This window comes from Terrapene carolina, unplaced genomic scaffold (assembly GCF_002925995.2).
Source record: "Terrapene carolina triunguis isolate 2854851 unplaced genomic scaffold, T_m_triunguis-2.0 Scaffold67, whole genome shotgun sequence".
Classification (NCBI taxonomy): Eukaryota; Metazoa; Chordata; order Testudines; family Emydidae; genus Terrapene; species Terrapene triunguis.
The window spans coordinates 7,551,559-7,579,243 of record NW_020664418.1 but is presented as its reverse complement, the minus strand read 5'-3'; the positions used below and the strand labels follow the sequence as shown (position 1 = coordinate 7,579,243).

The following is a 27,685-nucleotide window of genomic DNA, read 5'->3' as shown; positions in this document are numbered from 1 at the left end:
AACTTCTTCTGACATCAGTGGCAGCTGTGAATGCTCAGCACTTCTGCAGCTCAGTGTCCATGGCACACAGAAAGCGAGGAGCACAATTAGTAATCGCCTCTGAAAAGTTTGGTTTAAGCGACTGATCTCGCATCACATAGGAACTCTATGGCAGAGGCAAGGATAGAATCCAGTTCCCTAGGGCATTATTAAACTTCCTTAACCCGAAGACCCTCCCTGTTATTCACTACTCACCTTCCAACTTCTACAACAAATGAAGCAGGAGTCCTATAGATAAATCACCTTCACTACATAATCCTGATTCATCCTCAGAGCATGTCCCCCCGTGCATTGAATGAGGCAGCGGTCCAATGCAAAGAAAAGTAACTGATATATAATTAATGACTATCATAATATAGATGCATAGGGGGCTGAATTGAGGTTTCATAGGCAATCTTAATTCTGGCATTTCCTAAAGTTTGAAGTCTTGATTGTGCAATGTTAATAATGTTCTTTTAACGTAGTCTTTTGTGTGTAAATTTCCTCGTTTAAAAAAAAAAACTGAGTAAACAGAAATGGAATCATGTGACATATTGACACCAACATGGGTCATCAGCAGCATAGGAACCTTTACATCCCCTGCACTGTTTTCTGCCCCTTGAGCTAACAGAGTAAATGATAGCAGTTGTAGGTGTGCTCATGTACATGGACCACTACTAGATGGGGATGGGACCCTTTTCCAGTAGGTATCACAGCTACATGCGGACAGCCTAACGTTGAGACTTGGGAATTGTGGATTCCATGCCAGGCTTTGGAAGTGGGGTTGCTATAGTAAATATATGGAGATATACCTATCTCATAGAGCTGGAAGGGACCCTGAAAGGTCATTGAATCCAGCCCCCTGCCTTCACTAGCAGGACCAAGTACTGATTTTGCCCCAGATCCCTAGGTGGCCCCCTCAAGGATTGAACTCACAACCCTGGGTTTAGCATGCCAATGCTCAAACCACTGAGCTATCCCTCCTCCCAAGAGTACACAGATTCTTCTGCATGTTCCCTCTAAGTGTCCAGTCCTAGTCTCATCCCTCCAGACTTGCAGTCCCAGTACACCACTCCCTACTTCTCATCTAGTCTGTGTCTCTCCCATACCCTGGCTTCCAGTTGCCTCACCCTGCCCACTTTTCCTATCCACACTAACTCTCTGTCCCAATCTCCCTTCCTGGGCTCCCTCAAATCTCAGTTCCCCCATTCAGTTTATTGTGCTAGTCTCTTTTCCTACCCTGTCCCAATTCTCCCACCACGTTCCATCAAATCTCTCTCCCCCTCCTCCTTCCTTCCCCACTGATTCTCAGTCCCTGTATCCTTGCCCAGCCAGTCCCAGTCCTCCACCTTTCTGGTTCCCAGTCTCTCACCTGCACCCTAATTGCCAGTCCCAGTTTCCCTCTCCCTTTTTCTGTCAGCCTCCAGTCCGTTTCTGCCTCCCAACCCTCAGGCTCCCTGTCCCAATTTACTTCTCCTACCCCCAGTCCCTCCTTGTGTCCAGCTCTTGTCCCCTCTGCATTTGAATCAGGTAGCTTCCTTCTCACACTCCCTAGTCCTGGCCTGGAGGTCAAAAGCACAGGAAAGACAGGCTTTTTGCTCTCAGTTCAGATTCCTTGACCCAGTACAGCCCACAGCAGCCCAGAGCTGCATTGCAGGAAAAGTTCTGCTCGGCCCCTAGCTGGAGCATGTCCAGTGCAGTAGGAATTTTCAGGGGATTCAGCTCTTAAAGTCTAAGAAGTCTCTACTGAGCATGTATGAACTACAGTTTTTCAAAGTCTTTAGCACTTGGCCAACCATGGGTGAATTTTACAAAGGTCATCTCCTTGCCAAATTTCAAATCCCTTCTTGAAAGCATTGAGGCGTTAGAGGTTTTGAAGAAAAGGTTACCAGATTTTTTTAACACAGGCAAGATAAGGTGTTTTCACCTAGTCTTATTCTCAGGAATGGCTGATCTGTATTGGCTGAAATTTTCCAAACACATTCAATCTGAAGCAACACCCAGTGTGTAAAACTTCAGCTGAAATGGTTAAAGTCTGGCAAAGTTCTAAGGAACTGAAAACAGGTTCTTATAATGGGAAGTTTCTGGCAACCACAGTAGTAATAGGTGGCGCTACCTGCACCTTCTATTTCTGAAAGTCTGGTTTATAGTCTGGTGGAATGATTGGTCTTTAATAGTGATAGATTGACAGGTTGTTATAGCAGTTGCTCCACCAGTGATGCAATGACCTCTCTGCAATTATAAATGTTTTAATGTGCCATAATAATCATCTGTGGGAAATGAGCTGTTATTTTATTAAATGAATAATTTGTGAAAGCATTAACATTTTACTTTGGACTGTAAATTATTGTTAAATATCAAATGTAGTGTATATTAGCACATGCCAGCCAGCCTGGCTGTCCCTTCAAACCCTTTATTTTTTACTCTTCAAGAAAACAATCACCATATCCAAAGTAATATCCATAAATACCAAGAGTAAAGTTTGCTATTTTCCGTGTTGTTGAAGGAGTGCTGCAAATCTTTCCATTAAATAGTCTGAATAGAAATAGATGTGATATGCTGGATTTTTAAACTGTGGTGTTTAGCAGGCAGGAAAAAATCTAAACAAAATAATCTCCCAAGAGCAGAATCTGCCTAGAGGCACCAGTCTGGCTTCTCTTGCAGCTCTCTGTTTATTAGAGGTGGCAAGTCAGTAAATTAAAACAGAAAGTCTGGAGGTTTATGTTGGAAAGTAGTTTGTGCTACAAATATGGAACGAGGGCCCAAAGGCAACAGTCCTCCATCTTGCACAGGATGATGTGTTCTCCTCACCATGTGTTCTTCATTTAGAAAATTAGGGATTTGGAATCCAAATTTCATTGGTTTTGGCACTGCTGTCAGAAAGTTAAATTTTGATGAGAATTCTTGTGATTCAGATGTTTCCATGATACGTGGGGTGGATTCAGGGTCAAATAAGCTTTTATTTGTCATGGAAGAGCTTGGAATGGGAGGACTTGTTAAAACTTAAATATTAAAACAAGGGGGAACACAGTGAAAATAGGAGTTTCACCTTATTGATACCTTAATTATTTATAAGCTATCTATTTCTGAAACAAATATAGAAGCATCCAAAAATACTTTAGGTTTACTTTGTACTTTGATTGTTGTATAATTAATGAATATTTAGTTAGGTAGTACCCATTTATGTGCACATTATGTATATTTTAATGTTTAATATTATGATTACGTTAGTAATCATGAATGTATAAAATAATTTCTCTTCTTTTAATAGAACCATCTGCTCTCTAGCATGAGGACTGGTGAATGTTGTTCAAGTAGTCCTATGTTAAACCCACATTGTGTACACACATTGTTTTCATTTTCTAGTTGGTGGGTCCTTTATGATCTCCTCTGTCCCACAGCACCCATCCATAAGCTATCTTGCTCAGCAAATTATTAAATTACTTTGAAAGCAAAGACTCCTTTCCTCTCCATGAAGCCTGGAGTTCTTCTAAAAAATTCCCTTAAATGCTGAACAGGTGTTAACAATGGTGGGTAATTTTTAGAAAAGCTCCTTGGCGTAGACGGGGCCATGGAGATGTTGCAGTCTCGCTGGGTCCAGGGAGTCCCAATACATGAGTGTGCTGGATTCCCCTGCACCACCAAGTCAGCCTTCAAGGAAAGGATTTTTATTAACTATTATTAGAATGTACAATATCTGGAGAATTTGCTGCACAGGGACAGATATGTCATTATTCAAAGATATTTACACAAGAACTGAGAATGGCGTTCTTATGTTTATAAAACATGCTAATTTTAAATAGATCTCACCAGAGTACCTGATCTCCAACTTGCTCACCCTAAATGCCTAATCTCCCTCACAGATTATTATTTGGCATTGAAAATGGGGAGGATTATATTGTATAGCCACCTTTTCCTTCATAGTGATCAATGGCTCCATGTCTACTTGGCAGCCGGTTTCAAGCGGAGTGCCCCAAGGGTCGGTCCTGGGGCCGGTTTTGTTTAATATCTTTATTAATGATCTGGAGGATGATGTGGACTGCACTCTCAGCAAGTTTGCAGATGACACTAAACCGGGAGGCGTGGTAGATACGCTGGAGGGTAGGGATCGGATACAGAGGGACCTAGACAAATTAGAGGATTGGGCCAAAAAAAAACCTGATGAGGTTCAACAAGGACAAGTGCAGAGTCCTGCACTTAGGATGGAAGAATCCTATGCACTGCTACAGACTAGGGACCGAATGGCTAGGTAGCAGTTCTGCAGAAAAGGACCTAGGGGTCACAGTGGACGAGAAGCTGGATATGAGTCAACAGTGTGCTCTTGTTGCCAAGAAGGCTAACTGCATTTTGGGCTGTATAAGTAGGGGCATTGCCAGCAGATCGAGGAACGTGATCGTTCCCCTTTATTCTACATTGGTGAGGCCTCATCTGGAGTACTGTGTCCAGTTTTGGGCCCCACACTACAAGAAGGATGTGGAAATATTGGAAAGAGTCCAGCGGAAGGCAACAAAAATGATTAGGGGTCTGGAGCACATGACTTATGAGGAGAGGCTGAGGGAACTGTGATTGTTTAGTCTCCAGAAGAGAAGAATGAGGGGGGATTTGATAGCTGCTTTCAACTACCTGAAAGGGGGTTCCAAAGAGGATGGAGCTCGGCTGTTCTCAGTGGTGGCAGATGACAGAACAAGGAGCAATGGTCTCAAGTTGCAGTGGGGGAGGTCTAGGTTGGATATTAGGAAACACTATTTCACTAGGAGGGTGGTGAAGCACTGGAATGCGTTACCTAGGGAGGTGGTGGAATCTCCTTCCTTGGAGGTTTTTAAGGCCCGGCTTGACAAAGCCCTGGCTAGGATGATTTAGTTGGGAATTGGTCCTGCTTTGAGCAGGGGGTTGGACTAGATGACCTCCTGAGATCCCTTCCAACCCTGATATTCTATGATTCTATTAATTTGGCTCTGCAAATCCCCATTATGCAGGTGTCAGTTACTATGCTTCATGATCTTTAAACCACATTGTGATGTCATGAAACCATTAGGGGTCCAGTTCTAAATAATCGGTCAGTTTGATGTTAGAAAATGCTCAATCCCTGTATGTAGTTCCTCTTTCTCCTTTTGCAGGTGGTCTCAGAACTATTTCTGCTTCCTTGATTTCACACTTAAAGCCATACTGGTAGGAAATATTAAAAATGGTTGAAAAAACATATGAGAAGAAATGTGTTCTTTTTGCAGGAACTTCTGCAACTTGGTTAGACTGAATTTCTCTGCTTTTATGTCAAGCCTCTCAACTGTCATACACATTGGTGTCAGGAGTGTCTACACCTTCTCTCCTAAGATAGGACATCCAATAGAGAGATTTTACAACTGAAGAATCTTAGCACACGTAGGCTGTTGTAACAAATTTGGTTTTAATTTAGGGACATGTCTCCTTCTCATTCCTTCCCAGTTATTTTCTTTGATAGCCAAGACTTTATTGTGATGCGATTACAGCACATGTGGAGAATCCCTCTTCTGCTCCTGCTGTCTCTGGGAGAACAGCTGTATTCTTCCACCCCTCCCCTCCCCAGTCAGGGACAGCTCTATGTTTTTTGCCGCCCCAAGCACAGCAGTCAGGTGGCCTTCAGCGGCATGCCTGCCGGCGGTCCACAGTCACACGGATTCGGCGGCATTTCTGCGGGTGATCTGCCAGTCCTGCGGCTTCGGCGTACCCGCCGCCGAAACCGCGGGACCGGCAGACCTCCCACAGGCACGCCGCCTAAGGCCGCCTGACTGCCACCCTCACAGAGACCGGCAGGCCACCCCCCGCGGCTTGCCGCCCCACGCACGCGCTTGCTGCGCTGGTGCCTGGAGCTACCCTTGTCCCTAGTAAAGCTGAAGGTTGTTCCTACTATTTCTCTCATTTTTGATAAAGAAATGTTAAGATTGCAAAAATAAGCACTCAAATATTAGGAAACTCCAGAAGTCAAAAGTGACCTGTAGAGAGGAAAAATAAAAGCTTGGCTTGTGCAGTTTTTGGTTCTTTGTGATGTATAAAGTAATCCTGGTTTTTCTAATATTCATCCCCTCCACACACACACACTCTCTCTCTCTCTCCCTTTTCCTTGGACTCTTTCGTGACTGGAGAACTAGTGAAATTATGACATTGCAAGAGACTGAAACCTAAACAGCCAAGAGAGGAAAAGGACTTTTAGGCCTGCTCTACACACAGTTTTTGTACCAATTTTATCTGTTTCAATTAGTGGTGTGATTTTATACCAAAACAGTACAACCATGAATTTACAGAATAAGATACCGATATAGGCAGCTTTACACTAGTATAAGTGTGCCCACAGTTGGAGGGTTATACTGCTTTAACTATATTGGTTTCTGAAGTGTGTGTAGATAAGTTCTTAGTTGGTTTAAAACAGTTTAGCTTTTGTTTGTTATGCTTAATACCTGCCTAACACCACCAACTAATCAACGTTTTGAATTAGTGAAATCTCGGTTAAAGATTCAGCAGCACTGTCCCGTTAATTAAGGTTTGAAATCTCACAATGCACATCCTTCAAAGCATGTCAAGAGGGCCTCTAGTGAAATCAGGGAAGATCAGAATTGACATTCCTGATACTTAAAATCTCTAATAATAGGCAACCTGAAAGGAATTAATAACCCATTATCAAGCAAAGAAGCACAAATGAGTATTTTGAATATTTTTCACAAGTCCCCTTTAAAAGTTGGACTAAAATGCCAACTTGTCCACATTGCATGCTTTATTTCTTGCATAGCATGTAAATGATACTTAGCAATTACATAGCGCTTTCCATCAGTAGAGCACAAAATGATTTACAAATGGAGGTGATGGCCTCATTTTATGGATATGGAAACTGAAGCGCAAAGAGGTTGATCAAAGTCACAGAGCTGGGAATTTGACAACAGGAAAGGTTTCATCCTAACATGCAACTTGGCCAAATTAACATTGCTAGAGAAGTCTTAACTTTTGGACTTTTCTGATTTGATTATGCTTCCTTAACGCTGAATTAATGCTAGCTTTTGTTTTAAAGAAAAGAGGAAAAATCCAGAGCTTCCTCAGTTTACAAATTCTGTACACTTTGGCAGTAGAACTAATAAACTCCTTGCTCAAAGACCATTCTCAAGCTACAATTAAGGTATTGTAAGGTCCTCAGGCCAGAGTTAAACAGATTGCAGGTCTTACAAGCTCTTCCACTCTACTATAATTAGAGACTGGTCTTGTTGGCTCAGAGATTATCCAATCTATTTTACCTTTAAATGGTATTTCTCTGATGGACAAGGATTTTTCCAATATCCACCATCATCTGATCTATGGATAGTTCTATTAATATTGTTCAATTTTTTCTGTGCTGCTTCAGAGACATTTCTCTTGGGGATGGCCCATGGATAGTGTTTTGTACTTTGCAATTTCTGGGCAAGTTTTTTCACTTCGAGCATGAGCAAGATGCCTTTGTTTTTCTACCTAATTTCATTCCAGCCAGGATTCTTCCCTCTCACTTTGTAAGTATTTCTCTTCATATTAAATGCTTTGGCATTTGTGTGGAAGAAGCTATCAGCCTCTAGACAACCTGTGTCAGTGCTCAAAATTCTACTATCTTACTGGTCATTTGTGCCTTTACAACTACAATAGGTGCAAAATCCCATCTGAGAGATACCGTTTTGCAGGTAATAAAAATCGTCAGTCACTATATGCTTTACATGAAAGGAGGGTTATAGAAGAATTCCAGTGACCTGTTGACATAGTAAACCATTCCCAGAGTTCAGAACTATACATCTAAATGTGTATGTATATTTAATTTTCCCAGTATCTAAAACTGCTGATCATTTGCATGTTAAAAACAGATGTGAAATTTTTATTCTCAGAGTTAAGAATAAAGGTGCATTATGTTGCTACCACAAGAGCTTTCATCCTCTTAGGACAGTTTCAGTTCATACATTGGAAATTGGGGCTTTTGCATATTAAAAATGCTTTGCATATACTAGTTTACATTTTTATAATCTTTTTGTTTCTTGGTACACTGCCTTTTTTATGCATTTGACAGTTTTCAATTCTGTGGATATTTCTCTAACTAGATTCCATTTTGTCAGCTTTTGTTTGCTATGCCATATTTCCAGTTACATATTAAATGTGTTTTTCAGAAGATGACAGTCCTACTCAGAGGTTTGGAAGACTTTTGACTTTCTTTAGAAATAGCTTTTTTTGAGAGTTTCTTTTAATCTATTTCATAAACAAGCCTCTCCCTGCCTCCACCATTGCCATTAGGGAAGAGAGCATTTTCACTACACAAGACCCTGTTGCTGTTGTTCACTTTAAGAAAACTAACTACTGTATGTGGATATACTGTATATTTAAATACCAAATCCCAATTTGTATACATTATCTGTCTTTTTTGGAGGGAAGATGTTGTCATGTATGCCATTTTAGAGCAGAGATTAATTTTGTGTGTTATTCTGTTACGGACTTCCTGCTTTGAAAACTGTTCATTAAAAAAGCCAACAAACTGATCAAGCTAAAATAAGTGACTTTTGCTTACATTTTAAGTTACCTTAAGACAGATGTTACATTGTTTGACTTGTACTTGAGCTAAACGATAACTGAGACTTGCTGGGGATTAGCATGCTCCTTTTAATTTTTAAAAAACATAATTTAATCAAAATTGTCATTAATTTAATTTTTAGTCCTTTGACCCAGTACCTGATTGATGTAGAGGGATTTGTAAAATTTTCGTTACTGTCCGTACTGTATGTGCCATTGCCAAATAGTTAACAGGAATCAGTTAAGGTCATCTTATTGACCAAAGAAATTGCTTTTAAATTTAAATGAAATACACACCATTTAGAATACAGTACTCTACTGTGAGAGTTAAGTCGACTTGGCATAGCCAAGCTACCGGAAGCAATAAAATGGTGACCTATGCTGTAAATCAGATCGGAACCATCCATCAACACATCTTCTAGTTTGGTATATGTATGGAAAGACCCAAGGGTTTTTAATCCTGGCAAGTACAGAAAGATATAGTTAGAATGGTATTTGCAGAAACATGAGCCATATTTGCCACAAAGTGAATAGGTTAAAAGAAAATCAAATAGATTGCAGCAGTAGTAGTGAGGGTGTGAAAATAGATGAAAGATGTGACTAAGTGGATTAGCTGGTATGATCACCATACTCTAGAACTGTTTCCTTACTTTCTTTATAAGCAGCATTTTGGGGTGGAATAAAGTTTCATTTTTAAGGGTGGTTCTAATTAGGGCTGTCAATTAATCACAGTTAACTCATGCGATTACCTCAAAAAAATTAATCATGATTAAAAAAATTAATTGTGATTAAACACAGTTTTAATCACAGTTTTAATAATAGAATACAAATTGAAATATATTAAATATTTTGGATGTTTTTCTACATTTTCAAATATATTGATTTTCAATTACAACACAATAGAAAGTGTACAGTGCTCACTTTATATTTTTATTACAAATATTTGCACTGTAAAAATTATAAACAAAAGAAATAGTATTTTTCAATTCACCTCATACAAGTACTGCAGTGCAATCTCTTTATCATGAAAGTGCAACTTACAAATGTAGATTTTTTTGTTGTTACATAACTGCACTCAAAAACAAAACAATGTAAAACTTTAGCGCCTACAAGTCCATTCAGTCCTACTTCTTGTTCAGCTAATTGCTAAGATAAACAAGTCTGTTTACATTTACGGGAGATAATGCTGCCCGCTTCTTATTTACAATGTCACATGAAAGTGAAAACAGGTGTTCGCATGGCACTTCTGTAGCTGGCGTTGCAAAGTATTTACGTGCCAAATATGCTAAACATTCGTATGCCCCTTCATGCTTCGGTCACCATTCGAGAGGAATGCTTCCATGCTGATCACACTTGTTAAAAAAATAACATGTTAATTAAATTTGTCACTGAACTTCTTGGGGGAGAATTGTATGTCTCCTGTCTGTCTTTTACCTGCATTCGGCCATATATTTCATGTTATAGCGGTCTCGGATGATGACCCAGCATATGTTGTTCGTTTTAAGAACACTTTCACTGCAGATCTGACAAAACGCAAAGAAGGTACCAATGTGAGTTTTCTAAAGATAGCTACAGCACTCGACCCAAGGTTTAAGAATCTGAAGTACCATCCAAAATCTGAGAGGGACGAGGTGTGGGATATGCTTTCGGTAGTCTAAAAAGAGCAACACTCCAATGCGGAAACTACGGAACCCAAATCATCAAAAAAGAAAATCAACTTTCTTCTGGTGGCATCTGACTCAGATGATGAAAATGAACATGCATTGGTCTGCACTGCTTTGGATCGTTATCGAGCGGAACCCGTCATCAGCATGGACCCATGTCCTCTGGAATGGTGATCAAAGCATGAAGGGACATATGAATCTTTAGTGAATCTGGCACGTAATTACTTTGCAATGCCAGCTACAACAGTGCCATGCAAACATCTGTTCTCACTTTTAGGTAACATTGTAAATAAAAATTGGGCAGTATTATCTCCCACAAATGTAAACAAACTTGTTTGTTTGAGCGATTGGCTGAACAAAAGTAGGACTGAGTGGACTTGTAGGCTCTAAAGTTTTACATTGTTGTATTTTTGAGTGCAGTTATTTTTTTTGTACATAATTTGACATTTGTAAGTTCAACTTTCATGATAAAGAGATTGCAATACAGTACTTATATTAGGTGACTTGAAATACTATTTTGTTTCTTTTTTACAATGCAAATATTTGTAATAAAAATAAATATAAAGTGAGCACTGTACACTTTGTATTCTGTGTTGTAATTGAAATCAATATATTTGAAAATGTAGAAAACATCCAAAAATATTTCAATGGTATTCTGTTATTATTTAATGGCATGATTAATCGCAATTAATTTTTTAATCACGCAATTAATCGTGATTAATTTTTTTAATTGCTTGACAGCCCTACTTCTAATATGATACAACACACTTGGGAGCAATGTCACACCCTATTGGAACGTATCTAGTTCCACCAGGCGGAAAATGAAATTCCTCACCTGCCATTCAGGAATTCCATACCTTCCACAGTGGTATGAGATGAGTCTCATCAAAATAAAAGGGCTTTAGAACAACTGGGAATTTTGGATACTGCTTGGTAGGCAAGATGAGCTATAATTTTAGTCAGATTCTTTTGTGTGAAATGTATAGAAAAATTAAATTACAAAACACTTTTGATGAATATCAGATGCATAATATTAACACACACTTTACAGTAATCTGTGTAGTTTTATATCCAGTATTGTGACAAAGAGGTTCTTTGGATTTAGAAATTTCATTTTTTATATAATCTGTATAAGAGAGGGAGTGAAGAAGGGTGCTTTTGTGTAGAGGGGTATATGGAGAGGGGGAAGAAGAATTTATGGAGGGGCTGAGTTGGTATTACATTTTAATTGTGGGGTTCTGATATGGTAAGGGGCAGTTATAGATGGCTGTGGGACTACAGGTAGCTGCTTCATTCTACACTTGAAGACCCTTGCATGGGTGCCCTTTGGCTACCGTGGCCCATTGAAAAGGGTAGAACAACGCTGGGGGAGTCGGGCAACAGGATGATGATGGCTTATGAGGGTTTGAGTGTGACACTGAGGTGACAAAGTGTGAAAACACAGTAAGGATAAGGTTTAATATTGGGTCAAGATGTTTTGTCTCTAAAACATTGGTATTGCCTTTTTCTGAAGAGGCTACACTATCGAGTGAGAAGGATCCTGGCCTTTCATTCATGTTGATTGTTGCAAGGTCAGCAGTCAGTAGAACTTCTGTTATCTATGACCGAATTAAGGACGAAGCCCCAGCTTTGCATTTATCTAGGGGCGCAACAAGGCAGGGCAGGGAGCCCAGGGCTCTCCCTCCCCCTTGTCCATAGTTGCAGTCGGTGCTGGTCCTGGGGTCTAGAGCCAGGGTTGCCATTTAGGTAGGGTGGGAAAGGGGCAGTTGCCCTCCCTGAGCTCCTAGGGAGCTGACTTGAGCCCAGAGGATGGGCTGCAGCTGGTGTTTTATGCAGACCCTAGGATTGCTTTGCAGAGCCACGCCTTCATAGGAGAGTTGTTATTGGCCCATGGCACTGTCAATCACTGCAGTTCTTGTGGGAGGGGTCTCCCCTTGCTAAATCTGCACACCTGCAGCTGGGAGCATGACCCAGGTGAGAGGGGAGGGGGCTGCCTGTAGGGGCCAGGGTGTCAATGGAGAATCCTCTCCACGTGGTCCCCCCTTCCTCTCTCTGCATGCAGCGCCTGGGATGGTGACAGAGCCCAGGAACAGCTGTTGTATGGGGCAGCCCTTCTCCTCCCGCCTGCCGCTGGGAGGCCAGGACATCAGGTAGGGCTGGGGGATTGGGCCCCTCCACCGTACCAGTGGTATGGGACCAGGAGGAGCTGTGGGGGAGCTCAGACCTTAACTGCTGAAGAAGAGGAGTTGGCTATGACATGGACATCCAGCAATCATCCCTCCATAATGCCAACTATAATAAACTTCAGAGCTAAGGGTGAACCATTCAAGAAATATATGTTTGCTGATGATGTTTTAAAGAAAGTCACACCAGTGAACTGGTGGAAGTCACTTAAGCACTTGGATTCAGAGACTGTTAAAGTGATAATCTCACTTTTAACAGCAGTCAGTAGCTTCTTCTGCTGGTGTAGAAAGAATATTTTCTTCCTTTGGACTAATTCATTCCAAATTGAGAAATCATTTGGGACCTGAAAAAGCAGGAAAGCTTGTTTTTCTTTTCCAGATTATGAACAAACAGGAAAATGAAGGTGAAGACAACTGCAGAAGCCAATATTTTAAGTTTCTCATGTTGACCTGGCTGACATAGTCGATTTAATTTTTGTGGGTGTTTTTTTTAAATATTTCATTTAACTATTTTAGTTAAAAACAATTTTAACAAAAACAAACCTGATTTTAAAAAATGTGAATGTATAACTAAATTCAAAAATTCATATGCTTGTTTTGTTAAAATATATGTTTGCTGTTGAAAAAAAAATCCAGAATACATGTTGTTTTAGTTAAATAAAACAATTTAAATGTCTGTCTGGTGATGTTCTCCTCCTAATACAACATGGCAAGAAAATCCTCCAAATATTAATGATTAACCTGTTGAATTGGAGATAGTTCACCTCCCAAAGACTTCATAAATATCGGCTTCAATTATCTTTGGTAAATGAAATAACCAAACAATCATTCATTTTCTGATATAGTTGTAAAACTAATCTGAAACGTTTTCAAAGTAAATCACTTTAAAAATGTATAGTGTACCTTCTATAAATGAAACCTACATCTATCTCGGAGTTATGAAGAATATGTATTAAGGTTATAACAACCAACAAGAATGCACTTTTATGTAGAAATCCGTGATTAAATTGAGTGTTCCTGACTAATGATTTAAATCAAATCCACCCTGATCTGAAGCCACTGGGATAATAGAGAGAGAGCTACTGGCAGAGTGTTATCCACGAGGCCCTCAACTTTGAAAAGCACTCACCCACCCTTGATCAGAAATAGTCCAGATCTGTTTAGGGCACCCTACAACGCCCATATGTTTTTCTGGACTTTTGAGGAGGGTTAGGACATAGAAGGAATATGGTAGTAACTAAGGTGTTACGGAATATTGGTTTGCTTATTATTAGATGATGGCTGGTTTTTGTAAATAGGCATGCGGCAATTCTCCAAAAAGGGCCATAATTTCAGAGTTTAATGTACCCAGCCTGTCCACACCCACATACTAGAACATTTGAAGCTTATTTTATGTACATTTAGACAAGGTGTGATGTGGAGCTATCAAATGGTGCCGTAAGTGAGGTGTGCATACAATTTGTGACACACTCTTGACATCTGCAACATACTTTCTGCTGTACATGTGTTAACAAGATGTGACTCTGTGTCATCCCTATTTGGTACTGGGAAAAATCTGTGATTTAATATTGCCAAAACAGTTAAGCTTACTGCTGCAGAGATCTTGCCAAATTGGGGGGGAGAGACAGACAAGCGATCATTTCTGCAGCAGGAAAGTTGGTAGCAGTGTTACATGACCAGAATGAGAAAGAAAAGGAGTCTCAGAGACCTGTATTGCTTGCACCTGAATCTAGCCATCAAAAAGCCATCAATTTACTGGCCAAACTCTCACCATGTGAGGACAGTTTTGAAGAGCATGTCAAAAGAGCATCTTGGCAAACAAAAATTTGGATGTCTTTGAACATAGGTAGACCAAATACTGGATCACCATTACAACATGGATGGAAAAATATGGATGATGAACTACTTCCTGTATGGCATCTGAGCTTCTTCAAAACTTCATTTGTGCCTGTACCCATAGGGGTTGCTTCACAATCAACTGTGTCTGTTGTCAGAACAATCTTGCCTTGGCATGTACACAGTTCTGTTCAGGGAATGAGGACTGTGGTGACCCATGCATTCTCAACAGAGGTATTAAGGATGAACAAGATGATGATAACAACTAGAAATGTCACCAGCACTATTATATTTCAATGATACCTTTAGAAATTTATTATTAGAGATTGTTTTTGTGATGGTTTGAGATCCCAAACCCTAGAGATTGTTTGTTGTGATGGTTTGAGATCCCAAAGAAATCCAATTTTATATCATGAAATAATATGTAGACTAATTAAACTAACAAACGAATGCAAATGGTTCAAAGTGGCCCAAGATCTGTGGGAGACAGACCTGTCCTCGCTTACAGACAACCCCCCAACCTAAAGCAAATACTCAACAGCAACCACACATCACTGAACAAAAACACTGACCCAGGAACCTATTCTTGTAACAAAGCCCGATGCCAACTCTGTCCACATATCTATTCAAGTGACACCATCATAGGGCCTAATCACATCAGCCATACCATCAGGGGCTCGTTCACCTGCACATCTACCAATGTGATATATGCCATCATGTGCCAGCAATACCCCTCTGCCATGTACATTGGCCAAACCGGACAGTCTCTACGCAAAAGAATTAATGGACACAAATCTGACATCAGGAATCATAATACTCAAAAACCAGTGGGAGAACACTTTAACCTGTCTGGCCATTCTATGACAGACCTGCGGGTGGCTATCTTAAAACAGAAAAACTTCAAAAACAGACTCCAACGAGAGACTGCTGAGCTGGAATTGATATGCAAACTAGACACAATCAACTCAGGGTTAAATAGGGATTGGGAATGGCTGAGCCATTACAAACATTGACTCTATCTCCCCTTGTAAATATTCTCACACTTGCTTCTTATCAAACTGTCTGTACTTGGCTATCTTGATTATCACTTCAAAAGTTTTTTTTCTCTTACTTAATTGGCCTCTCAGAGTTGGTAAGACAACTCCCACCTGTTCATGCTCTCTGTATGTGTGTATATATATCTCCTCAATATATGTTTCACTCAATATGCATCCGAAGAAGTGGGTTGTAGCCCACGAAAGCTTATGCTCTAATAAATTTGTTAGTCTCTAAGGTGCCACAAGTACTCCTGTTCTCATCTTAAAGTAGACCTAATAAGATTTCAAGTGATATATGATGTATATGTGTGTAGAGAGATACATTAAGTCAGTCTAATTGGTGGGGTCTGCTGCTTGCCTAAAACGGGAGAGGCTGACCAGACTGCTTTGCTGTGTAAGTTTGTACTCAGATCTTTCAGATGATTGCCCTTTGTGGAAATAAATATTCACATAAATGAATAAAATCTTGTAGAAATTAATATGTTTTACTTTTAGTGAAGGCATCAAATTTTCAAATAAACTCTATTAGACTGAGCTGCGAATAAGGCCTAAAACATTTTAAAATGTATTTTCAGGTCCTACCTCACTCATATTTTGTATGCCACTAATTTGATTCATATATGGATAATTAATTTTATTCACAACTAAGATACACAACTTTTGATTAGTTATTATGCCAAATGGTGCTTAAAGGTTTGAAATACTTCATTAATTCTTCCCTCCCAGCCTGAGCTGCAAATTTGAAATGAGATTGGGAAAAAAAAGAAACTTGGATTTGTTGTTGTTGTTGTTGGGGAAAAGGAGTGATTTGGTATGACAATGAAAGGAAAGCTCATATAGGGATTTTGGGGAGGGACTAAATATAATTGGTTCTCTCACTCATTGGAGGCAGTGCATGTGGCTGACTTGATAGCAGACCTTTGTCAAGCTGCTACCTGTTGAGGCTATTCAGTCTTCCTGCTCCAAACATTGGTAAAAGAGTTGCAAAGCTATGAAAAGGTACTTAAAGAAACCATAATGCAAAGCTTACAGTAGACAATACTTCTTTATTCCCGTCATTGTAATTATTGAGGGACGTCCATTCCTAATTTTTGAAAATCTAAAAATGAATCCACAGATTATGCAAATACCAGTACTATCAAGTCAAATATAGAATTCTATCTAGCATAGCACGGTAAGGAAACAATGAAGTGCTGCAGCTGCACTGTTGCTAAACACTGGTTTCCATTGGAGATCACTAGGTATCAGTGTTTAAACATTAAAAAGTTTAAAATAGCTCCAAAATAGTGAAGGAATTAAATGGAGCCCATGGAATAGGGATGTTGCAAGTATAATAGTCTGCATGTGAAATTCTGCATAAGCATTTAGCAATTAAAATTGTTCTTTGCATGGATAATGACATTAGGAGGGAGAGGGAGGGAAAGCAGAGCTGCCAAGGCTGCTTTGAAGTTTAATTGTCTATTTGGTAACGAAACACATAATCTTCCATTACAAATCTTATTTTATATGGTAATTGGCTCATTTGCACTCTGGTTATCAATTTAACTTCTCTACCACAAACATCTGCATTTATGTTGTGTTTAATCGGTGTGAATGCTAAACAATGAAGTAGTTAAACTGTAAAAGAGCACATTTTAAAGGCATTATTTTTAATTCATTAAAAAGAAAATAACTGAAAATGAAATGTACATTTTCCATATTAAACATTTGTGAACAACTTGGCTTTTGCCCCGTAGCCAGAAGAGCACTCCTTATTTGAAAGAGACAAAGATTCCAACTCTAGTCTCTTAAACAAAGATTACATGGGAGTGGGTTACAGCACACACAGTTTGACATCCATTTTTGTGATAGTCTCCCCCAAGATTTAATTTACATTTCCCCCTACTTGTGTGTACTGCCCTGACTTAGAGGGACCACACTGCTCCTAGAGGTAACTTGATGAAATTATGCATTACCATTTCAAACTGTAGCGGTTGTGTTCTGTCTTGTAGGTGGAATTGGAAGAATAGTCCCAGCTCTGTTTGTTTCACATATTTTCTATCTTGAAAATATTGGGTCAACCATTCAGTTTTCCATCCCTCCATCCCTACACACACCTTTTGACTATTGACTTTCATTCCCAAGCCTTTCTTTTGCTCCCTTTCCTGCCTTTGTAAGTAACCTTGGATATATTTCCTGCCTGTTTAGTCCTGATAAATATATATAAGTTTTCCCAAAGCTTTGTAGTAATGTTCTGCCAATAATATGCAGTCTTTACTTGCAAGACTGTGACAGCTATAACTAGCTGTTGGGAAATAGATGACAGTGGACATTGCTCACACTTCTCTTGAAATAAGAAGACCAACTATGTGTCTTTGGTGATGCTTCCAGCCCCTAGTTGCCTAAATAGCAAGATGTTTGAATGTACTTGTTCGTTAACTGGGATCATAGATGGGCAAAAGTGCTATTGAGATTTAGGTCTCATAGTTACTACTGGAATTTTGTCCTTATTAGAAAGCCACTACACAGTTCAGCACAATTGGCAATCTTTGCTCAAATAACATACGGAGTTAACCTATAATATCCCCACCTGCTAGGAAGTCTAACAGTGGTGTAATAGAATCTTGTATCGTGTTTGGATGTAAATGTAAATAGCACTTAATCCTTGCAACAGGGTGGCTTGCCCCTTAAGCGCTGGGGCTAGCCAGCCCTGATTACAGAATGAGCCATACCTGGTAGAGATCAGAGTAATTACCCAATAAAGACTACAAGCAGAAGACTACAATGAAGGGGGGATTAGAGACTGCTAGGAGTGAGCAGGCTCTATGAGAGAATCCTGGGAGTGAGGGTTGAGACTCCAGCCAGGTAGGGCCTGGGAGTGGCCTGCCAAACAGGAAAGGTCCCTGGAAGAAGGCCAGGGAGAATGAAGAGAAATCTTTGTGTGGAGTTTTGGATGGACTTGAACATTTTATTTTGAATGTTTGTTAATTTAATAAAGCATAACCCAAGAAGGGATGTGAATGGACAAAAGTACAAAGTCAGAAGGGACCATCGTAATCATCTAGTCTGACCTCCTGCACGTTGCAGGCCACAGAACTTCACCCACCCACTCCTGTAATAGACCCCTATCCTCTGACTGAGTTACTGAAGTCCTCAAATCATGGTTTAAAAACTTAAAGTTACACCAGATTAAATTTGCAAGTGTCCCATGCCCCATACTGCAGAGGAAGGGGAAAAAACACCCCCAGGTCTCTGCCAAATCCAGGGGAACATTCCCTCCTGACCCCAAATATGGCAGTCAGTTAGACCCTGAGCATGTGGGCAAGACCCACCAGCCAGACACCTGGGGAGGAATTCTCTGTTGTAACTCATCTGTACTAACCCCATCTAGTGTCCCGTCACACAGAACAATCCAAGAGGGGAAACTGAGGTGGGGGCACTCGAGAAGCAGTTGACCCTGTTATAGTCCTTGTTGCAGATTTCTAAACTTATTAGCAAGAGTTCTGACTTTACTCCTAAATGTGGAATTTTTGAGAACAGAGAGTGGAGGGGAAATAAGTAAACTTTTGCAATTATTTTTTTAAAATATTGCAATCTTTCTTTTGACCAGTTGTCAGTGCCTAAAGAGGAGATAGTAGGAACTTGAAGTTTGGCAGGGACATAATTCCAGGGTCATAGATATGCCTTATGAGGGTCTGGTGAAAACCAGCTTTGATCTGGCCAAGTGATAATGACTTCTTAAAATGTCCTTTTCACATACACGCATTTTTGTTATATGGCTGTGAACTGCAGAAGTTCAGTTGGCACTTCATATGCGTGTATAGAAGCAGAGTGGAAGTTTCCTCTTGTTATATGTTTCAGCATTCTACTTGAGATGTGCAATAGCATGCATAAGAAAGTTAAGTGGAATTTCATTTTTAATGTGTAAATTCATGTGTACTGTACTCTGTGACGGTGTATGCAAGGATACAGTGCTCCAAAGGAGTCCTGTCTCATTCCCTACTATGAATAGTAATGTGTACGTAGGAGGGAGAGCATGGAAGGAATAATGTCTGCTTCTAGAATATGTAAAGGTGAGTATGGAAGATTTGCAGGGGTTCTTCATGGAATCTTCCTTCACTGAATGCACATATTGTTCAGGACAGAGTGTTCTGCTTCTGTCTAACAAATGGTTTGCATGCAATGAAATATTTTATTTTACCTTAGGAAATTCCATAAAATAGCATAAAAGGAAGGATGATGATACAAAATGAAGTTCAGAAGTCAGGACATTATTAAGTTACAGTTGTCCTTGCAACCTTGTGTGTGTGCAATGTAGCCTCTATTTATGTGATTGGATACTATTTTCGTTATGCAAGATCCTTGCTTCACACCGTGCCCAGATTGGACAGCGATTGTATCAAATGAGGCAGGAGTCCTGTTGTAAAAATAATGTATGATTGTGAAATTAAAGGCTGTACTGTAATGAACATGTATGAAGTTAAGTTTGAACAGAAAAGCTGTGTGTGTGTGTGTGTGTGTGTGTGTGTGTGTGTGTGTTTCCAAGGAGAAACGTTCTTCCATTTTTATGATAGTTTTTATGAAAACACAGGTAATGGAGAAGACCTTGTAATAAAATGGTTAGTAGACATGGGGGAGAAGTGCTTAAACTGGTTACTTTTTATAGCAAAGTGTTTCCATATTCTTATGTCCTTATTAAGTTGCTTCATTTATAAGCCAGAGCTACAGTTAGTGTTTGGAGAGTTGCTTGTCTCCAGATAACCATAAAAAAACCCTTCACATACAGACAGCCTTCAATAAAAATGGAACTGTGTTCTTAGGAAGAAATGTAACATGTTCTAGCATTCCTTCACTTTCCTTAGCGGGAAATAAATCCCATTGACTAGTCAAGTATGTGAGATGTTTGCCTAAACTCTGTTGCCCTTACATATTGACTTTATTTGACAAATGGTGAAGGGGAAAAGAGTGCTTTTGACTCTCCCGGGAATCAGGGCTGCCAAATAAGTAAGCAAATTGTTCTTATGTCTATGTGTGTACCAGAAACAAGCAAACGTGAACATTCTTCAGAACAGGTGATATTCATAGAGTTTTGCTGCAAGCAATTCCTCATTCTGCCACTAAGCTAAAGAGTCTTAGGGGCAGCACTTTGTATCGAGCCTCCCAGGTCGGGTCAACAGATTCAGTCTGGTGGGGCTCATACTAATGCTTTAAAACTAGCTGTATAGACAGTGCTTTGAAGTTGCAGCTTGGGCTTTGAAGCCTATTGAGGGGGGTGGGCTTTGAAGGCTGAGCTTTGACTTCAAAACACTGTCTGTACAGCTAGTTTTAGAGTACTAGTGTGAGCCTCTCCACCCTATTTTGTCGACCCGAGCTGGGAGGTGTGCTCCAGAATGCCATGTAGACACGCACTTAAGGTATGTCAACACAGCGAACAAACATTCCCAGCTGTCCTGGATCAGCTGACTCAGGCTCATGGGGCTTAGGCAGTGGAGCTGTAAAATTGCTGTGTAGATGTTGGGACTCAGGCTGGACTCTGGGATTGTCCCCCCTTGTGAAGCCTCAGAGCTCAGGCTCCAGCCTGATCCTAAACATCTACACCACAATTTTAAAGCCCCGCAGCCTGAGCCCCATGAGCCCCAGTCAGCTGACCTGAGCCAGCCATGGGTGTTTAATTGCAGTGTGGACATACCTTGTCCGCTGGTCCTTGTTTCTTAGCAGTAAATCTGTTCCATAGCAGGCTTGTGTTACTTACAAAAAAATTCTATAACTTTTATTACTTGAAAGTCCAAAATATGGCCAATTTTGGAATTGTTACATGAATTTCAAGCATCTACATTTGAGTATTTTAATCCACCATTGATATATGTAATCAGGTGGAATTACTTCTCTGCTGTAAAAGAGAGTATATACAACACATATTGGAAACAGTCTTAAATTACTTTCTCCCTGGGGTCTGCCTATGTTTTCTTATATCAGAGGGGTAGCCGTGTTAGTCTGGATCTGTAAAAAGCAACAAAGAGTCCTGTGGCACCTTATAGACTAACAGATGTATTGGAGCATAAGCTTTCGTGGGTGAATCATGTTTTCTTGTCAAGCTTAGCTGTTCCTAGGGTTATCTCTGCATTGTCTCTTCTGACCTATCCTCTATTTCTTACTGTAGTCAGACCTACACACCATTTTATAGACCTGGAGCGGTCCTAACTCTACCCACCTATTCTCGCTGCTAGCATATGTCAGCAAAATAGCCCTGCATCTCTGTGCAGGCGCCTAGAGTTTCACATTCTTTCCAAGTATACAGCAGCCATTAACTAATGCTATTCTGGAATCCATATTGGTATGATCAGTTGTACTGGCTAAAAGATACACAAAAATAATTTAACTTTATCTCCTTTCTCTGACTTGGTTCTGTGTGAATAATCCATCATATTTTACTTTACCATCAAATAAACATGTTTTACAGTACTTCTATCTTTAACATATTATTTATATGGCATCAAGTGAGGTTGCTCAATGTTATACATGATGTCTGCTGGTCTGGCCTTGTTTTTTTATTTTTGTTTATTTTGAGCACCATAAAGGTTCATGGTATTGAACAGACACATAAGACGTAATTCTTGCCTTACAATCTAAGTGAGACAGCATGCAGATGAAAAAAGAGTAGAAAATGTTTGGATATGACACAAAATTGTGTAAATTGAGTTGTCATGTTATTCATAAAGACATCAAGGTGATTCGTACTTTAAGAATGTGAGAGAGACACACAATTTCAATCCTTAGGTATGTGTTACTTTTTTTGGTTTTGTCAGCTTATCTGTCTTTTTGTTCCCTAGGATATGTAAATTTAATTTAATTTTTCATTCAGTTTATTTGGTGGTGATGTTCCACCTTGAGTTTCAAGCATTAGGATTCTGGGCATACCTACACCTTGTGTTTACAGGAAATCTGTATTATACTAGTTGTGGGATTTTGTCTGCCTTTTCAATATGATCAAATTGCTGCAGCTGACAAATTGTCTTCTTTAATATAGACTAGTTATAATTCTTTTTTTTCTGGAGTCCAACTTGATTTACAGTATTTCTAAAATGCAACTTATTAAATATTTATGTAGTACTTTTCATCCACAGATTTTGAAGCCCATTACAAAGATAAGTAGGTGTTATTCCCATTTTACAGATGGAAGAACTTTGGCATAGTGAACTTAAAGGCTCTATTGTACAAACTTACTTGTGTTGCTGAGAACTTTCCTCATTGGATTAGTTTCATTAAATGTGGTGTAAAGGTTGTACAATGGAGCTCTAAGTGGTCTGCCCAAAGTCACATGGCGAGTCAATGACAGATCCATGAATGGTCTCTTAGCTCCTGGTCTGAGGCCATGTCTACATTATGGGCGCTGCAGGAGTATAGCTACGATGACCTGGCTATGATGCTGTAACCTCATAGTGTAGACGCAGACTTCGGTGACGGAAGGGGTTTTTCCATTGTTGTAGGAACACCACCTCCCCAAGCAATGGTAGCAGTGCTTAATGTGTGCCAGAGCTTGCCAGGCTGAGCCCCGGCACCTCTGGGCTTGGCAGTTCATAGTTCCGGCACCTCTGGGCTTGCTGTGTTAGTTATGAAAGTAAAAAAAAATAGCTTGAGCCGCAGTACCTCTTTCATTACAAATTAAACACTGAATGGTAGCTAGGTTGAAAGAAACATTCTTCCATCGACTTAGCTGCTTCTACATCAGGAGTTAGGTCGACATAGCTTTGGTACCCAGGGGTGTGGATTTTTCTCACATCTTGGTTCTGTAGCTGTGGTGACCTAAGGTTTAAGCATAGACCAGGCCTGATACCCTATGCCACTGCACACTCTGCCTCCATTTAGAATGCAGCTGTCTAATAGGCATACAAGAGGGTGCAACATATTACTCAACAACAGAAGTCTTATTGTTGGACCCCAGTTAAATTCTGCATTGATTTTTAAATACTTTTGATTTTTAGGCTCTTAATGAGTAGCTCCATCATATATGACTCAGCTTCTTCTCCCATATATTCCCATCAGATCACTTCAGTTCAAAATAGCTGGCTGTTTAATTGGCCCTGAATATAATCTTGAAACAGCAGTAGCTAGAACATTTTGTATCTATATCCCTTGGCGATGGAATGCACTTCTTGCTATTATTCATAATTCTCATTCTGTTAGAATTTAAAAGTAGTTTAAAGAATTGTTTTCTGTTTGCTTTAATTGTTCTTGATCACTGACAATTACAGCTATAATTTTCAAAGGAGCCTAAAGGAGGTAGGTGCCCAATTCGCATTGAATTGTAATGGGAGTTGGGTGCCTAACTCCTTTAGTCTCCTTTGAAAATCCCTGTCTACATTGCTACTGTTTGTTTTACAGTGCTTGGTGTACTCTTTAGCAGTGCTTATAATTAGAGCTGAGTGAATAAAGGGTTAATAACTGTCCATTCCAAAAAAAAAAATTAAAAATGTTTGGTTTGGGTGAAACCAAAACTGACTTTATAACTTTTTGGTGAATGGAAAAGTAGAAAAAAAAATAATGTAAACTGAATGATTTGCTAATGTCAAAATGAATCATTTGTTTCTATCCAAAAAGTTCTGTTTTGATTTTTCAGGCATTTTGACAAAAGGAAAGGAGGACTAGATTTACAAAACTGAGGAGGAGGTGGTCATGGTGCCTTCCTCGCCAATGGTTAGGACACTGACCTGCGATTGGGGGGTGGGGGGGATCTAGGTTCAGTCCTCTCTCTGTGATGTGGAGAACAAGATTTGAACTTGGATCTGCCAGGTTACAGAGAGTGATGTTGCCATTGGGCTATGGCATATTCTGGTTATGGGGCTTTCTCCATCTCTTCTCTAAAGCTGTTCCACTTTGTATAAATAACGACAGTTACTAGAGCAGGGCTTGAACTTGGGCATCCCACATCCTCAGTAGGTGCCCTACCAAGCAGGCTATAGAGTCATTCTCTCTCTCTCTTGCTGGCCCAGTGACAGTGGATAGTAATTGGGTTAATTTCAACATTACTGAAACATTTAGACTTTTTCAGTTCGATCAAAACTACTTAGTGAAATTGACACAAATACATAAATAGTTCCGGTCAACCCCAAAGTGCTTTTTTCAGCAAGTAAACTCTTTGTCCCAAAAATTTCACCCAGCTCAATTTATAATTTATGTATCGTTTTATTATATAGAGAGTGTAAACTCCAATGATATTACCAAAGTCTAGATAAACAGTAACTTTTCTCCTTCTACCTTTATATGTAAAGCTCCACCTGAATTTCTGAAGCAGCCTGCTAATATTTATGCTCATGAATCTATGGATATTGTCTTTGAGTGTGAAGTGACTGGGAAACCAACTCCAACAGTGAAATGGATCAAGAATGGAGACATGGTGATCCCTAGTGACTACTTCAAAATTGTAGTAAGGACATTTTCATTTTCAGTCATTTCAAACTGTTGACCTGTACCTTAATCCTCCTATGTACGGTAACTCCTTGCTTAACGTTTTAGTTATGTTCCTGAAAAATGCTACTTTAAGAGAAATGATGTTAAGCGAATCCATTTTCCCCATAAGAATTAATCTAAATGGGGGGGGGGGTTAGGTTCCAGGGAAAAAAATTTCATCAGACAAAAGACATTATATACATATACAGTATAAGTTTTAAATAATTTTAAACAAACTATTTAATACTGTACTCACCAATGTTGATTGTGAAGGTTGCTTGAGGCAGGGCATAGTGAAGTTGGGGCACAGGGGCTTGCCCCACTCCACGCTCCTGCCGGGGAGTGGGGTCGGGAGCTTGCCTGCTCCCCGGCTGGAATGCAGGGCAGGCGGAATGGGATACGCCCCTGCACCTCAATCCCGCTCCCTGGCTGGAACGCCGGGCAGATGGGTGGAGCGGGACGAGCTAAACAACCTTATAACGGAACGTTGCACGACTTTAAACGAGTATGTTCTCTAATAGATCAGCAACCAAATAACGAAACAATGTTAACCGGGACGACTTTAAGTGAGGAGTTACTGTATGTACATATAAGCTATGCTGTTTTATAGGGTCAGCTGCCTATTTTTACAGTGTGTGGTTAAGGTCCAGAAACATTAAATGGCTCCTTGAATCCTTTATTGCTGTGTAATCCAGTGTGAAGCATTTTATTGAAGAGCATAGACACTGTGTTCCTTACACTATAAAAGTCTGTTTCTTTATAGCATACATCTTTTACGTGAGACATACACAGTAATGAATTAATTGGAGAAAGACAATCTATCAGTTTGAATTTGAACAGCCTCAGTCCTTCTCATACAGTAGAAAACTGCCAAGTCATGAGGTATATGTGACCATAGATTGCTTGAGTTTTGTATAGTCATTTTGGCTGCACAAGAATTAAAATCGCAAACAAAGATGTACCATAGAGATTTACTCATGATATAATCCTGAGTTTTGGCTGAGCAAACCTTAAAGTCTAATTCTGTACGGTTGAATGAAATTCATTAGTGAGATATGTATCTTAAAGGTTTAATCGGAGGCTACAAGACTGTGTAGGTAAGAACTTGATTTCCAAGTGTGCAGTCTGTCTTTTACAATCATTTTTAGTTTTACTAACATAATTATTTGACACATGATTGTATACATGCCTATGCTTAACTTCTGAATGTTAGGATCAGGTTATGATTTCCATAGCCTATTAACAATAGTTTTGTTCTGATTTTTGGTGCAGCCATTTGAAAATTCAAAGTAAAAGATACTTTACCTGGGACAGGCTCATGGTTGTCATAATAGCCATAATATGTGGGCATTTTCTCAGAAAGTCATAGTAACCATTTAAAAACTAATGTGCTTGCATTTATAGTTCATTTTTAATGAATGCATCATGAAATGTTTTGCCTTTTCCCCCCCAGAAGGAGCATAACCTGCAGGTTTTGGGTCTTGTGAAATCAGATGAAGGATTCTATCAGTGCATTGCAGAAAATGATGTTGGAAATGCACAGGCTGGAGCCCAGCTGATAATACTTGAACATGGTAAGATAAACTGGGAAAACATGGTGCCAGAAGGTGGGGAAAAGCAGTTTCAAGGGGCTTTTTCTGCATGAGGCATTACGTCCACAACTCAGCTAAACCAGAAAGCCTTTTTAAAGCATGAGTCATTGAGTTAAGTGTTTTTACTGTACATTAATAGTTTTTTATAGGAAAAGAATGAGTAAGCCCCAAACCATTCCCCTTTAATATGGAGAATGTACTATGTTATCCTGGAATGTTTATTTAAAAAAAACAACAAAACACAACAGAGCCAGACTAAGATAGTACTAGGGCACAGCTAGATAAAAATATAATGGCTATAGCTGAATTGAAACTGATTAATGGGATTACAGAAGTGAAAAATGAGCAGTCATGGAACTTTATACAAGTGAATTAGTTCAGACAAAATTCATTTCAATTTCAGAAGCTATTCTCCCCTGTCAGAATTTATTTGTTTAAAGTAATCTCCATCACGTATGTAAACTGATAAAAGAATTCTTTAAAAGAACATTTGTGGAGTAAGATAAATATTTGTTATCATGCCCTAATCAGAGAAATCATTAATAACATTCACATCCTTACCATTTAAACATATAATGTCCCATATTACATATTTTAGGTATTAAGGGAGCATAACTACTGTCATGATAGTAGAAATACTCACTAAGAGAAACACCGAATAGTACAAATAACATCCTAGGGCATCATCTTGGATAACTCTTCCAGCCTCAGGTCACAAAACTTTTGGTAATCAGTCTTAGGAGGGTAGGGGAGACAACTGATATGAAGGCAAAGGAAGACATCAGGCAAGAGAGCATTCATTTCATACTATTATTTGACTTTTGCCTGTCCGATCCTGGTCTTGTTTTAGAAGTAAGAATTCTTGGTTATGTCAAGGAAGGTACCTGCTATGCATTCTGTTGTCCGCAGAAAAGGATTCCTTTGGGTTCAGAAAAATTAAAGAAGAGACATTGTTCAGATAGGACCATAGACATGGTATGACTGCACTTGCAATACTAGCAGAAATAGAACAGCTAGACATGATTTTGGGTGTTCAGTATACAGAGAATATACTGTACAATGTGGGTATGTTTCAGTGCTGGTTGAAGTCATTTCTGTATTTTACAAAATTTGCTATATATTTTGGAGCGAAAGATGCCCCTGCTGGATTCAACTGCTTTAGTGCTATAAACTATGGTATTTCCCCATCTGTCCAGTGTTAGGAAGCTGGATCCAACAATGGTTTATTACTATCTGTGTGTCTAGGGAACAAAATTAAAAGTAATCTTATCTCTTCTTGAGGGATTCTGATGACTACACAGGTCAGATCGAGAAGTTCTCAAAAGCTGGGAAATGGAAGGATAACTCCATATTTTCATTATTTTTTTTTAAATGTTGAATAATTCATG

The 27,685-nt window shown here is 39.5% G+C and overlaps 1 protein-coding gene across 4 annotated transcripts in view; it reads left to right on the top strand.

The window, feature by feature from the left end:
• Positions 1-27,685, top strand: part of NEO1 (neogenin 1) — a 530,841-nt gene that overhangs the window by 350,097 nt on the left and 153,059 nt on the right. For all 4 annotated transcript variants that reach the window (XM_026648200.2, XM_026648198.2, XM_026648199.2 and 1 more), the window contains exons 6-7: positions 24,528-24,682; positions 26,159-26,279. In XM_026648200.2, the coding sequence (XP_026503985.1) occupies positions 24,528-24,682; positions 26,159-26,279 (276 nt within the window). The remainder of the gene's footprint in view (positions 1-24,527; positions 24,683-26,158; positions 26,280-27,685) is intronic.